This window comes from Epinephelus fuscoguttatus, linkage group LG2 (assembly GCF_011397635.1).
Source record: "Epinephelus fuscoguttatus linkage group LG2, E.fuscoguttatus.final_Chr_v1".
In the NCBI taxonomy this organism is placed as follows: Eukaryota; Metazoa; Chordata; class Actinopteri; order Perciformes; family Serranidae; genus Epinephelus; species Epinephelus fuscoguttatus.
In genome coordinates, this window is record NC_064753.1 from 52,198,322 (window position 1) to 52,211,482 (window position 13,161).

The 13,161-nt window shown below is 47.4% G+C and overlaps 2 protein-coding genes across 5 annotated transcripts in view; one reads left to right on the top strand and one right to left on the bottom strand.

Moving 5' to 3' along the window:
- LOC125900157 (uncharacterized) overlaps nucleotides 1–13,161 on the bottom strand; it is a 251,790-nt gene that overhangs the window by 188,881 nt on the left and 49,748 nt on the right. The window lies entirely within an intron of this gene.
- The window catches only part of LOC125900074 (EMILIN-1-like), a 61,512-nt gene continuing 52,783 nt past the window's right edge, over nucleotides 4,433–13,161 (top strand). The window contains exon 1 of one of the 2 annotated variants that reach the window (XM_049594848.1): nucleotides 4,433–4,971. In XM_049594848.1, the coding sequence (XP_049450805.1) occupies nucleotides 4,838–4,971 (134 nt within the window). In that variant the 5' untranslated portion in view covers nucleotides 4,433–4,837. The remainder of the gene's footprint in view (nucleotides 4,972–13,161) is intronic. The other variant, XM_049594840.1, reaches the window with a different exon arrangement.

Below are 13,161 nucleotides of genomic sequence, written 5' to 3' on the forward strand. Positions count from 1 at the left end.
TGATGTCACTGAGACAGAAGAAAGAACGCCAGTCTCCTCTTCATCGATACACCTTCATCTTTTCTTCTTCAAATAAGAGATCACAGGGTTCTGCACATATCAGGATCCATCGTTCTCCAGCCTGACAGAAAAAAGAACTGGACTGTTGGAAAGGAACCAGGCTAATGGAAAAGGGACCAGGACTAGAACTAGAACCAGGATGTGGAACCAAGATGTAGAACTAGAGCCATGCTGCTGGAAAGGACTGCTGTGTGTGCGTGAAGCTCTGTGGTGATCTACACACATGAACACCCCTGAAGAACATCTGGCACCACGGTGCAGTTAGAACCTGGTCAGGTGGAAAATCAGGTCTCATAGTCACAAAGATTCCTCGTACTCAGAGTCGCCCCTGGTGATGACGTGTGATGACGTGACAGAACAAACTTGTTTTGGTAAAGATCAAATTGTTCTCTGTGACCTTTGACCCCTCTGACAGGAGTCATAACACACAAATCAACAGGAAGAGAACCTCAGGTCTTCCTCTGTGGTTTTACAACAGACTATAGGAAACTTTATTGATCCTGCTGAGAGAAACAGGAAGTGAAATCATCACCATCATCATCATCATCAACTGCTGCATTCAGTGACACCTGGATCATCCTGACTGTTTCACTTCCGGTTCCAGGTGACATCTCACCTGAGGCTCTGACTGAGGAATGTGAGTCTGGATTAAATAACAGTCTCATAAAACTGGGACCAGAGGAGAGTGTGTGTGGTCGGCCCCTCCTCCCCCCGGGGCAGGGCCACGTGATTTATGGGATGTGGTAAAGAATGTTTCCACTGCAGTGGCGGCAGCTTGTTCTCAACCTGCTGTTCAGATAAAAACATCAGAGTTTGTTCAGCCGGCGACAAGTCGGATGTTTCCAACAAAACAGACGTGTTATTACATCGTCTGTTATTATTATAGGTCGTGTGTGGAGGCCCCGCCCCTTCCTGTGTGTGGAGACTGAGGGATGTCTCATTAATGTCCTCACTGTCTCTCCAGAGAGACTCTTTTAGACGGGGGTGTGAGTGGGTCCGAGGGGGTCCGAGGGGGGTCTGAGGGGGTCCGAGGGGGGTCTGAGGGGGTCTGAGTGGGTCTGAGGGGTCCGAGGGGGTCTGAGGGGTCTGAGGGGTCTGAGGGGTCCGAGGGGTCTGAGGGGGTCAGAGGGGGGTCTGAGTGGGTCTGCGTGGGTCTGAGGGGGTCCGCGGGGGGTCTGAGTGGGTCTGAGGGGGTCTGAGTGGGTCTGAGGGGGTCCGAGGGGGTCCGAGGGGTCCGAGGGGGGTCTGAGTGGGTCTGAGGGGGTCCGAGGGGTCACTGAGTTGGTCTGAGGGGGGTCAGGGGTCCGAGGGGGTCTGAGGGGTCTGAGGGGTCTGAGGGGTCCGAGGGGGTCTGAGGAGGGGGTCTGAGTGGGTCAGATGGGGGTCCGAGGTGTTCAGAGGGGGGTCTGAGGGGGTCAGAGGGGGGTCTGAGTGGGTCTGAGGGGGTCTGAGGGGGTCAGAGGGGGGTCTGAGTGGGTCTGAGGGGGTCTGAGTGGGGCTGTGGGGGACGGAGGCGGTCTGAGGGCGGTCTGAGTGGGTCTGAGGGGGTCTGAGGGGGTCAGAGGGGGGTCTGAGTGGGTCTGAGGGGGTCTGAGGGGGGTCCGAGGTGTGCAGAGGGGGGTCTGAGGGGGTCAGAGGAGGGTCTGAAGGGGTCTGAGGGGGTCAGAGGGGGGTCTGAGTGGGTCTGAGTGGGTCTGAGGGGGTCTGAGTGGGTCTGAGGGGGTCTGAGGGGGGTCCGAGGTGTGCAGAGGGGGGTCTGAGGGGGTCAGAGGAGGGTCTGAAGGGGTCTGAGGGGGTCAGAGGGGGGTCTGAGTGGGTCTGAGGGGGTCCGAGGGGTCCGAGGGGGGTCTGAGTGGGTCTGAGGGGGTCCGAGGGGGGTCTGAGTGGGTCTGAGGGGGTCCGAGGGGGTCCGAGGGGGGTCTGAGTGGGTCTGAGTGGGGTCCGAGGGGGGTCTGAGTGGGTCTGAGGGGGTCTGAGGGGGAACTGAAAGGGGTCTGAGGTAGGGCTGCTCGATTATGGAAAAAATCATAATCACAATTATTTTAGTCAAAATTGAAATCACAATTGTGCAAATGATTATGTGGTGCACGTGATGACTTATTTACACTATGACATGTAATTTCTGTCTCCACATGGTCACGCGTTTACAGTTCTCCTCTGCTCTCTGTATCACGCACGCTGGAGTTCGGCCCTGATGTGCCCGCACTCACACACACACACACACACACACACACACGTGTGCGTGCTCACGCGCATACACACACACACACACAGACCAACCTCTCTCGCTCTCCCTGTGCCATTTTCCACACGCTGCTTTTGAAATCTTCGGCGATCACCTGCCCCTCACATTACTCGTAGTTCACCTACTTGACTGGCTCGTGGAGTGATTACAGGAGAGGAGGGGAGGGGGCAGTATTGCGCATGTGTGGCTCCCGGTTGCATTTGATTTGCAACACAAGACAACGAGAGTAAACTGGCAAGAAGTACATAATTGTTTCTATGTTTTTCATAATTGTTGAAAGCCCAAATTGTAATCTAGATTAAACTTCGAGCAGCCCTAGTCTGAGGTGGTCTGAGGGGGTGTGACGGGGTCTGATGGGGTCTGAGGGGGTCTGAGGGGGTCTGAAGGGGGTGTGACGGGGTCTGAGGTGGTCTGAGGTGGTCTGATGGGGTCTGAGGTGGTCTGAGGTGGTCTGAGGGGATCTGATGGGGTCTGAGGGGGTCTAAGGTGGTCTGACGGGGTCTTGTGGGACCTAGTTCTGAGTCTGTGGCCAGACCAAAATGAAGACCACATAGTGATGTACAGAAGGATCACTTCATGGTGAAGGTGGTTTTTATTTAGAGTCAAACTGAATCAGGGTTTAAAGCTCCGCCCAGTGAGCACGCTCAGTGACACAAATCAAACACACCCTGAGAATCGAAACAGTTTGTTCTGTTGTTATCTTCATCAGAGAGGAAGAGGAAGAGCAGCCACTCGTCTTATCTACTGTGTGTGTGTGTGTGTGTGTGTGTGTGTGTGTGTGTGTGTGTGTTGGAGATCCTTCAGACCGGTTTATTTTCGGACTCTCAGATATGAAACTTCCTCTACAGGATGTTTTGTCCTCTGTGTCTATGAGATGTTTCAAGGTTTCAGATTCATCAATGTGAATAAACCTCACCTGTAACTGTTCACCTGTAGCTGCTCACCTGTAGCCGTTCACCTGTAGCTGCTCACCTGTAGCTGTTCACCTGTAACCGTTCACCTGTAGCTGCTCACCTGTAGCCGTTCACCTGTAACTGTTCACCTGTAGCTGCTCACCTGTAGCCGTTCACCTGTAGCTGCTCACCTGTAGCCGTTCACCTGTAGCTGCTCACCTGTAGCTGTTCACCTGTAACTGTTCACCTGTAGCTGCTCACCTGTAGCCGTTCACCTGTAGCTGCTCACCTGTAGCTGTTCACCTGTAGCCGTTCACCTGTAGCTGCTCACCTGTAGCTGTTCACCTGTAGCTGCTCACCTATAGCTGCTCACCTGTAGCTGCTCACCTGTAGCTGCTCACCTGTAGCCGTTCACCTGTAGCTGCCCACCTGTAGCCGTTCACCTGTAGCTGCTCACCTGTAGCTGCTCACCTGTAGCCGTTCACCTGTAGCTGCTCACCTGTAGCTGCTCACCTGTAGCTGCTCACCTGTAGCCGTTCACCTGTAGCTGCCCACCTGTAGCCGTTCACCTGTAGTTGTTCACCTGTAGCTGCTCACCTGTAGCTGCTCACCTGTAAATTAAGATAAAGTTTTGATTTAAAAAAGTGAAACAGAATAAACAGGTTTTTATTTAACATGAGATGAAGGTGATGATGATGATGATGACGCAGCTGGGAGCTGAACTGGGAGCTTCTGATTGGTCAAACACTGTGGCACTGCGCCACACAGATGTTGATCCACAGATTCTGAATTTTACATTTAGTTTGAAAACGGTTCATAAAGTGTCTCTGAGGTAAAAAACTTAATAATAAATTAACTCAGGATTCTGTTCTTTTAAAACGTATTTGTGATTTCTTTCTGATAAAAAGATTTCACTCTTAAAACAACATTAAAACTGATTTTGTATTTGAACCTAATTAAAGTGAAACATGGATCTGACGTCACAGAGATTCAACCACTGAACAAACTTTAAATAAACTTCAAAATTATTAAAAACTTCTTTCTTCTTATTAATGACTGAAACAAACAGAAATAAATCTGCGGACTGCTCTTTTATTCCACATCTCAGACTCAAACTGGGACCCAGTCAGACCAGTACGGGTCATGGTGTGTTGCAGGTGTGGGCGCGGAGCCGCACGTGTCTGGTTTCTCCTCGGGGAGGGGCGGGGCCAGTGAGGAGGCGGTGATGAAGAGGAGGAGCAGCAGCTGGTCTCGGTTCAGTCTGTCGCAACGGTTTTCTTCTTCTTCTCTTTGTTTAACTGAGAAGTTCTGATCAACAAACTGCGGCTGCTGCAGGCGGATTAAACCCGGATTAAATCCGAATTAAAGGCTGATGAGCAGCAGGAGCGGGACCTGAAGACCCGGGACCTGGAGACCCGGGACCTGGAGACCTGGGACCCCGAGCGGATCAGAGGGGAGAGGAGTGTTTGGACCAGAATCTGGATCATGGGTCGGTAGGACGGACGGACGGACCGACGGACTCTGTGGAAACTTTTTTCTTTGTCTCCATGGAGACGGGAGTTTTTCCCGGCAATTAAGGAGTTGATCACACTGTGATCAGGTATTGATACCCTGTATTGATCGTGTACTGATCGGCGGGATGGGCGCGCTCCTCCTGTTGCTGCTCGCGCTCTTGACCTGCGGACACGCCAAGAGCGCGTTCACGCAGCGACCATCCTACAGCCTGTACGCCGGCGGGCACGCGCACGGAGCTCGAGCTGCCAGCAGACACAGGTAGGCTGACACGTGCACGGAAAGATGATGATGATGATGGTGGAGATGAAGGAGGAGAGGGTGACGTCAGCATTTGATGACCTCACCACAGCGGTGTTTCTCTGTGTGTGCGTGTGTGTGTGTGTGTTACTGTGTGTGTATGTGAGTATGTATGTGTGTGTGTGTTACTGTGTGTGTATGCGTATGTGTGTGTGTGTGTGTGTTACTGTGTGTGTTATTGTGTGTGTGTGTGTGTGTGTGTATGTGTGTGTGTGTTACTGTGTGTGTGTTACTGTGTGTTATGTGTGTGTTACTGTGTGTGTGTGTATTACTGTGTATGTATGTCTGTGTGTGTGTGTGTGTGTGTGTGTTACTGTGTGTGTGTGTGTGTGTGTGTGTGTTACTGTGTGTGTGTGTGTGTGTTACTGTGTGTGTTACTGTGTGTGTGTGTGTGTGTGTGTGTGTGTATTACTGTGTATGTATGTCTGTTTGTGTGTGTGTATGTGTGTGTTACTGTGTGTGTGTGTGTGTGTTACTGTGTGTGTGTGTGTGTCCTCTGAGGCCGACGCCCTCTCACAGTTCCAGTTGTGAAATAATAAACTTCCTGTTGTTGTTTTTGTCTCAGTTTAAACTTTAAACCTTAAAATTCACAGTTAAGATTTTTTCCATATTTTTGAGGTTTATTTCCACTTAAGCAGAAAAAAAACGAATATACAGAAAATATATAAAATTATTTTTAGTTGTTTAGAAAACTGTTGGATGGACGAGACGAGATGTTCTTCAATGGGTGCGGTTACATGATGGCTTCTCATTCAGAATGAAATAAATCTGAATGAAATCATCATGAATTAAAGTCTTTCCAGGTAGTTTACATGAGAAATATTCATTCTGAATGAGGGTTTACAGGGAGATCATTGTAATCGCCTTTATTTGGGTCTGCGCAAGGTTTGGGGCAGGGAAGGTTTCTGACTGGATAGGGGGCGGGGCGGATGGTACATATTTACGTTTACCGGAAGAAAACACTGTAGTCCTCGCTCCGGATAACAAGATGCTTGACGACACCGTTCTTAGTGCCTTTTTCGGGCTTGTTTTGCTTATATTCTTGAAGCAGCACTATGACAACAACCTTGTTCTGCTAATGCTTAGTTTGTTGAGGAGGAGAAGGGAGATAGAAGGTTGAAGAAGGGAGACAGAAGACCGTGCTGTGGCGAATGGAAACCGGTGAGTGCAACGAGTCCGACTGCTCTATCTCAGCCCGTTGCTATGCGCGCTATATACGTCATCGCGCTAGAAGGCCAAGGAAACGAGCATGCGCAGAAAGAGAAGAATGGCGGGAATCGGGTAGGAGGTGTATACAAGACTGAAAAATTCTTCCATTCGGATTCTGAAAAGGAATATTCCACTCCTGTGCACCCAATTAGATTTTCTTTCGGGTTCGCTGTTTTCATTCGGGTTGAGGTGTTTACAAGGAGCATTTCTATTCGGGTAGGGCTTCCAACCCGAATGCAAAAGAAATACATGGCTCCATGTAAACGCATGTATTGAGACTGTTAGAGAGACACAAACATGTTCTCGGTGTCAGAGCAGGAAGAGTCTGTTTATTTACAGCACAGATGCACAGACTGCACAAACACACAGACAGCACAGACAGCACAAATGCACAGACAGCACAGACAGCACAAATGCACAGACAGCACAACTGCACAGACAGTACAGATGCACAGACAGCACAACTGCACAGACAGCACAGACAGTACAGATGCACAGACAGTACAGATGCATAGACGCAGGGCTGCCCCTGACCAAATTGGGGCCCTAAGCGAAATTTTATTTGGAGGCCCCCATCCCAAATGTATCATAGGTACAAAATGACCGTACAACAACTTGCCATTTAACTTGACAACCTTTACTGGCAATAACAAATGTACTGTAGATACAGTAGTTTGGCTGTATGGGTCAAATAAAATAAAAAATTCAACCTGGAATAAATAAATAAGTAAATATTAAATAAAAATAACTTCAAACTGAAATAAATAAATAAACAAATCTGAGTCACAAATAGCCATCAATTACTCATCAAAAGAAAGTAACTTCCACCACCTCAATCCCCCACCCTTGATTAAACACTGAAAATAAAATAAAAGAGGGAGACGGGTTTTTCCGATTTAATCTTATTTTGTTATATTTCTCCCTCTCCCCTCTCTGGAGGCGTCCGATCTCCCTCAGCCCTCCGCCTCTCCCACCTTAATTAAACACTGAAAACAGAAATAAAATACAGAGACATTCTTTTCTATTTTCATCTTATTTAGCTATATTTCTCCCTCTCCCCTGTCTGGGAGCGTCCGACCTCCCGGCCCTGTACATACTCCTGAGGCTCGGGTCTCCCCCTCCGTGGAGCCCGCCCACCCTCCCAACCCCGCACACACTCCTGAGCCTCTTTTGGACGACATGTCGACGACTCTTCACCTGCTGCAGCTCTGCAGGTGCCTGCCGGCACACACCTCTTATTGTTCAGATGTCGAGTGCTGTCAATCACTGCAGCGACGCATGGGCGTTCAGGTCTCTTCTCTCCTTCCTCGAGCTGATTCTACGCGCGCCTCACGGTAGCGCATGTGCGCATCCATTGCGCATATGCGCAAATGCGTCCCCTCGTGCAAAATGTGGCCCCCCATGGAAGATGAGGCCCTACGCACAGCGCATGTTCTGCGTTTAGGGAGGGGCGGCCCTGCATAGGCGCACAGACAGCACAGATGCACAGACAGACAGTATAGATGCACAGACAGCACAAACGCACAGATGCACAGACTGCACAGATGCATAGACAGTACAGACACACAGATGCACAGACTGCACAGATGCACAGACAGTACAGACACACAGATGCACAGACAGCACAGACGCACAAACGCACAGACAGTACAGACACACAGACGCATAGACAGCACAAATGCACAGACAGCACAAACGCACAGACACACAGACGCACAGACTGCACAGATGCACAGACAGTACAGACACACAGACGCATAGACAGCACAGATGCACAGACAGCACAAACGCACAGACGCACAGACTGCACAGATGCACAGACAGTACAGACACACAGACGCATAGACAGCACAAACGCACAGACAGACAGCACAAACGCACAGACGCACAGACGCGTAGACAGCACAGATGCACAGACAGCACAAACGCACAGACACACAGATGCACAGACAGCACAAATGCACAGACACACAGACGCATAGACAGCACAGATGCACAGACAGTACAGACACACAGACGCATAGACAGCACAAATGCACAGACAGCACAAACGCACAGACACACAGATGCACAGACAGCACAAACGCACAGACACACAGACGCACAGACTGCACAGATGCACAGACAGTACAGACACACAGACGCATAGACAGCACAGATGCACAGACAGCACAAACGCACAGACACACAGATGCATAGACAGCACAAATGCACAGACAGCACAGACAGCACAAATGCACAGACAGCACAGATGCACAGACAGCACAGACAGCACAAATGCACAGACAGCACAGATGCACAGACAGCACAGACAGCACAGACAGTACAGACTGCACAAACAGCACAGACACACGGACTGCACAAACAGCACAGACACACAGATGCACAGACAACACAGACAGCACAAATGCACAGACAGCACAGACAGCACAGATGCACAGACAGCACAGACTGCACAAACACACAGACAGCACAGACGCAGAGACAGTACAGACAGTACAGATGCACAAACAGCACAGACACACAGACAGTACAGATGCACAAACAGCACAGATGCACAGACGGTACAGACAGTACAGATGCACAGACGCACAGACAGTACAGACGGTACAGACAGTACAGATGCACAAACAGCACAGATGCACAGACAGCCCAGACAGTCCAGATGCACAGACGCACAGACAGTACAGACATACAGACAGTACAGATGCACAAACAGCACAGATGCACAGACGGTACAGACAGTACAGATGCACAGACGCACAGACAGTACAGATGCACAGACAGTACAGACGCACAGACGCACAGACAGCACAAACGCACAGACACACAGACAGCACAAATGCACAGACAGCACAGACGCACAGATGCACAAACAGTACAGATGCATAGAAGCACAGACAGCACAAACGCACAGACAGCACAGACTGCGCAGATGCACAGACAGCACAAATGCACAGACAGTACAGACAGCATAAACGCACAGACAGCACAAACACACCGCCTGCACAAACAGCACAGACGCAGAAGACAGCACAGACACACAGATGCACAGACAACACAGACAGCACAAATGCACAGACAGCACAGACGCACAGACGCACAGACAGCACAGACAGCACAAATGCACAGACAGCACAGATGCACAGACAGCACAGACAGCACAAATGCACAGACAGTACAGACAGCACAAACGCACAGACAGCACAGACAGCACAGACAGCACAAATGCACAGACAGTGCAGACAGCACAAACGCACAGACAGCACAAACAGCACAGACAGCACAAATGCACAGACAGTACAGACAGCACAAACGCGCAGACAGCACAAACGCACAGACAGCACAGACACACAGATGCACAGACAACACAGACAGCACAGACGCACAGACAGCACAGACAGACAGCACAAATGCACAGACAGTACAGACAGCACAAACGCACAGACAGCACAAACGCACAGACAGCACAGACTTTTTAAAGTGTCTGATATCTTTACTTTGTCAGTGCATTCCACAAAATCACCCCACAAATTGATATGCATAGAGTGGTGCGAAAACGACCTTGTTTCAGATTTTATTTTCCTCTTAAGTTATACCCCCCTCTCTGTCCAAGCACATGTTTTTTATGGTGCCAGGTAGTAAATTACTCCTTGCTTTGTACATCATTTGAGCACTTAAAGCCCACTAGATCCGTGTGTTACAGTTACAGCTAACAGTTACAGCTAACAGTTACAGCTCACAGTTACAGCTAACAGTTACAGCTCACAGTGACAGAGAACAGATACAGCTAACAGTGACAGCTAACAGATACAGCTAACAGTTACAGCTAACAGATACAGCTAACAGTGACAGCTAACAGTTACAACTAACAGTGACAGCTAACAGATACAGCTAACAGTGACAGCTAACAGTTACAACTAATAGATACAGCTAACAGATACAGCTAACAGTGACAGCTAAATGTTACAGCTAACAGTAATAGCTAACAGATACAGCTAACAGTGACAGCTAACAGTGACAGCTAACAGATACAGCTAACAGATATAGTTAACAGTGACAGCTAACAGTGACAGCTAACAGTGACAGCTAACAGTTACAGCTAACAGTTACAACTAATAGATACAGCTAACAGATACAGCTAACAGTGACAGCTAAATGTTACAGCTAACAGTAATAGCTAACAGATACAGCTAACAGTGACAGCTAACAGTGACAGCTAACAGATACAGCTAACAGATATAGTTAACAGTGACAGCTAACAGTGACAGCTAACAGTGACAGCTAACAGTTACAGCTAACAGTTACAACTAATAGATACAGTTAACAGATACAGCTAACAGTGACAGCTAAATGTTACAGCTAACAGTAATAGCTAACAGATACAGCTAACAGTGACAGCTAACAGTGACAGCTAACAGATACAGCTAACAGTTACAGCTAACAGATACAGCTAACAGTGACAGCTAAATGTTACAGCTAACAGTAATAGCTAACAGATACAGCTAACAGTGACAGCTAACAGATACAGCTAACAGATACAGTTAACAGTGACAGCTAACAGTGACAAGAGTACAGACAGCACAAACGCACAGACAGCACAGACAGCACAAATGCACAGACAGTACAGACAGCACAAACGCACAGACAGCACAAACAGCACAGACAGCACAAATGCACAGACAGTACAGACAGCACAAACGCACAGACAGCACAAACGCACAGACAGCACAGACACACAGATGCACAGACAACACAGACGCACAGACAGCACAGACAGCACAAATGCACAGACAGAACAGACAGCACAAACGCACAGACAGCACAAACGCACAGACAGCACAGACTTTTTAAAGTGTCTGATATCTTTACTTTGTCAGTGCATTCCACAAAATCACCCCACAAATTGATATGCATAGAGTGGTGCGAAAACGACCTTGTTTCAGATTTTATTTTCCTCTTAAGTTATACCCCCCTCTCTGTCCAAGCACATGTTTTTTATGGTGCCAGGTAGTAAATTACTCCTTGCTTTGTACATCATTTGAGCACTTAAAGCCCACTAGATCCGTGTGTTACAGTTACAGCTAACAGTTACAGCTCACAGTGACAGAGAACAGATACAGCTAACAGTGACAGCTCACAGTGACAGAGAACAGATACAGCTAACAGTTACAACTAACAGTGACAGCTAACAGATACAGCTAACAGTGACAGCTAACAGTTACAGCTAACAGTGACAGCTAACAGTTACAGCTAATAGTTACAGCTCACAGTTACAGCTAACAGTTACAGCTCACAGTGACAGAGAACAGATACAGCTAACAGTGACAGCTAACAGATACAGCTAACAGTGACAGCTAACAGTTACAACTAACAGTGACAGCTAACAGTGACAGCTAACAGTTACAGCTAACAGTTACAACTAATAGATACAGCTAACAGATACAGCTAACAGTGACAGCTAACAGTGACAGCTAAATGTTACAGCTAACAGATACAGCTAACAGTGACAGCTAAATGTTACAGCTAACAGTAATAGCTAACAGATACAGCTAACAGTGACAGCTAACAGATACAGCTAACAGATATAGTTAACAGTGACAGCTAACAGTTACAGCTAACAGTTACAGCTAACAGATACAGCTAACAGTGACAGCTAAATGTTACAGCTAACAGTAATAGCTAACAGATACAGCTAACAGATACAGTTAACAGTGACAGCTAACAGATACAGCTAACAGTGACAGCTAACAGATACAGCTAACAGATACAGTTAACAGTGACAGCTAACAGTGACAGCTAACAGATACAGCTAACAGATACAGCTAACAGTGACAGCTAACAGATACAGCTAACAGATACAGTTAACAGTGACAGCTAACAGTGACAGCTAACAGATACAGCTAACAGTGACAGCTAACAGATACAGTTAACAGTGACAGCTAACAGTGACAGCTAACAGATACAGCTAACAGTGACAGCTAACAGTGACAGCTAACAGTGACAGCTAACAGATAAAGAGCCAGTAATGTCGAAGCTTCCAGAGCACATTCGTTCATAACTTAGCGCTGCGGCTCGTGTACTGCTGGCCAGATTAACGGAAATAAAGCCTCACACATCCATAGAACAAACCAACCTATCTCACAAAAATACATGAAATGACCACGACCTCTTAACACCGAATTCTGTGGTGGCAGCACGTAATGGGTTGAAATTACGTGCTGGTACCACGGAAACAATGCCAATGTAAACTCAATTAGGATCCTCTCCCGTAGTGGATTCCCTGATTCAACAACATCCTGTATACACACAAAAACACAAAAGTGTTCTTGATATTAAAACGGCAAATATATTCCTCTGTTATAATTTCCCAGTAATAATAATAATAATAATAATAATAATAACATGATAGTTCGGCTGTACTAGACATTTTATATATTCAAATATTCAGTCCCAAAAACGCCGTTTCTAGAGAACTTGCTAAAATATCTGAAATTAACCATCATCCCTGCTTTCTTTCTTGACATATTTCATCTAGGTGCAGTGTCATTACTAGTTCGGCTTTACTAGACATTTGATATATTCAGTAGATGTATCTTTTTACAACTCTATTTAGAGCCCTACTTTGCAAATCAGAAGAACTACAACTATGTTTCTGATATGTATCAAGCTGCATGGCGCGGTCCCAGGGAATTGTAGTTTTTAAAAAAGATAAGTGTTTTTCCTAGATTTGGAAGTTGTAAACACTGAATTGTGAGTACACTGTGGACTTTAAGAGGATGGTAAACACACTTGTGTAATCAGATTTTAAATATCTAATTTCTAAATGGGTGAAAATTAATTTTATCCATATTTTACCCATATCTGACAGCACCCCCAGTTGTTGACTACACTCACATGATAGCTGAGGTCAAGAGCTCTCTATAACAGTTGGTCCCATGT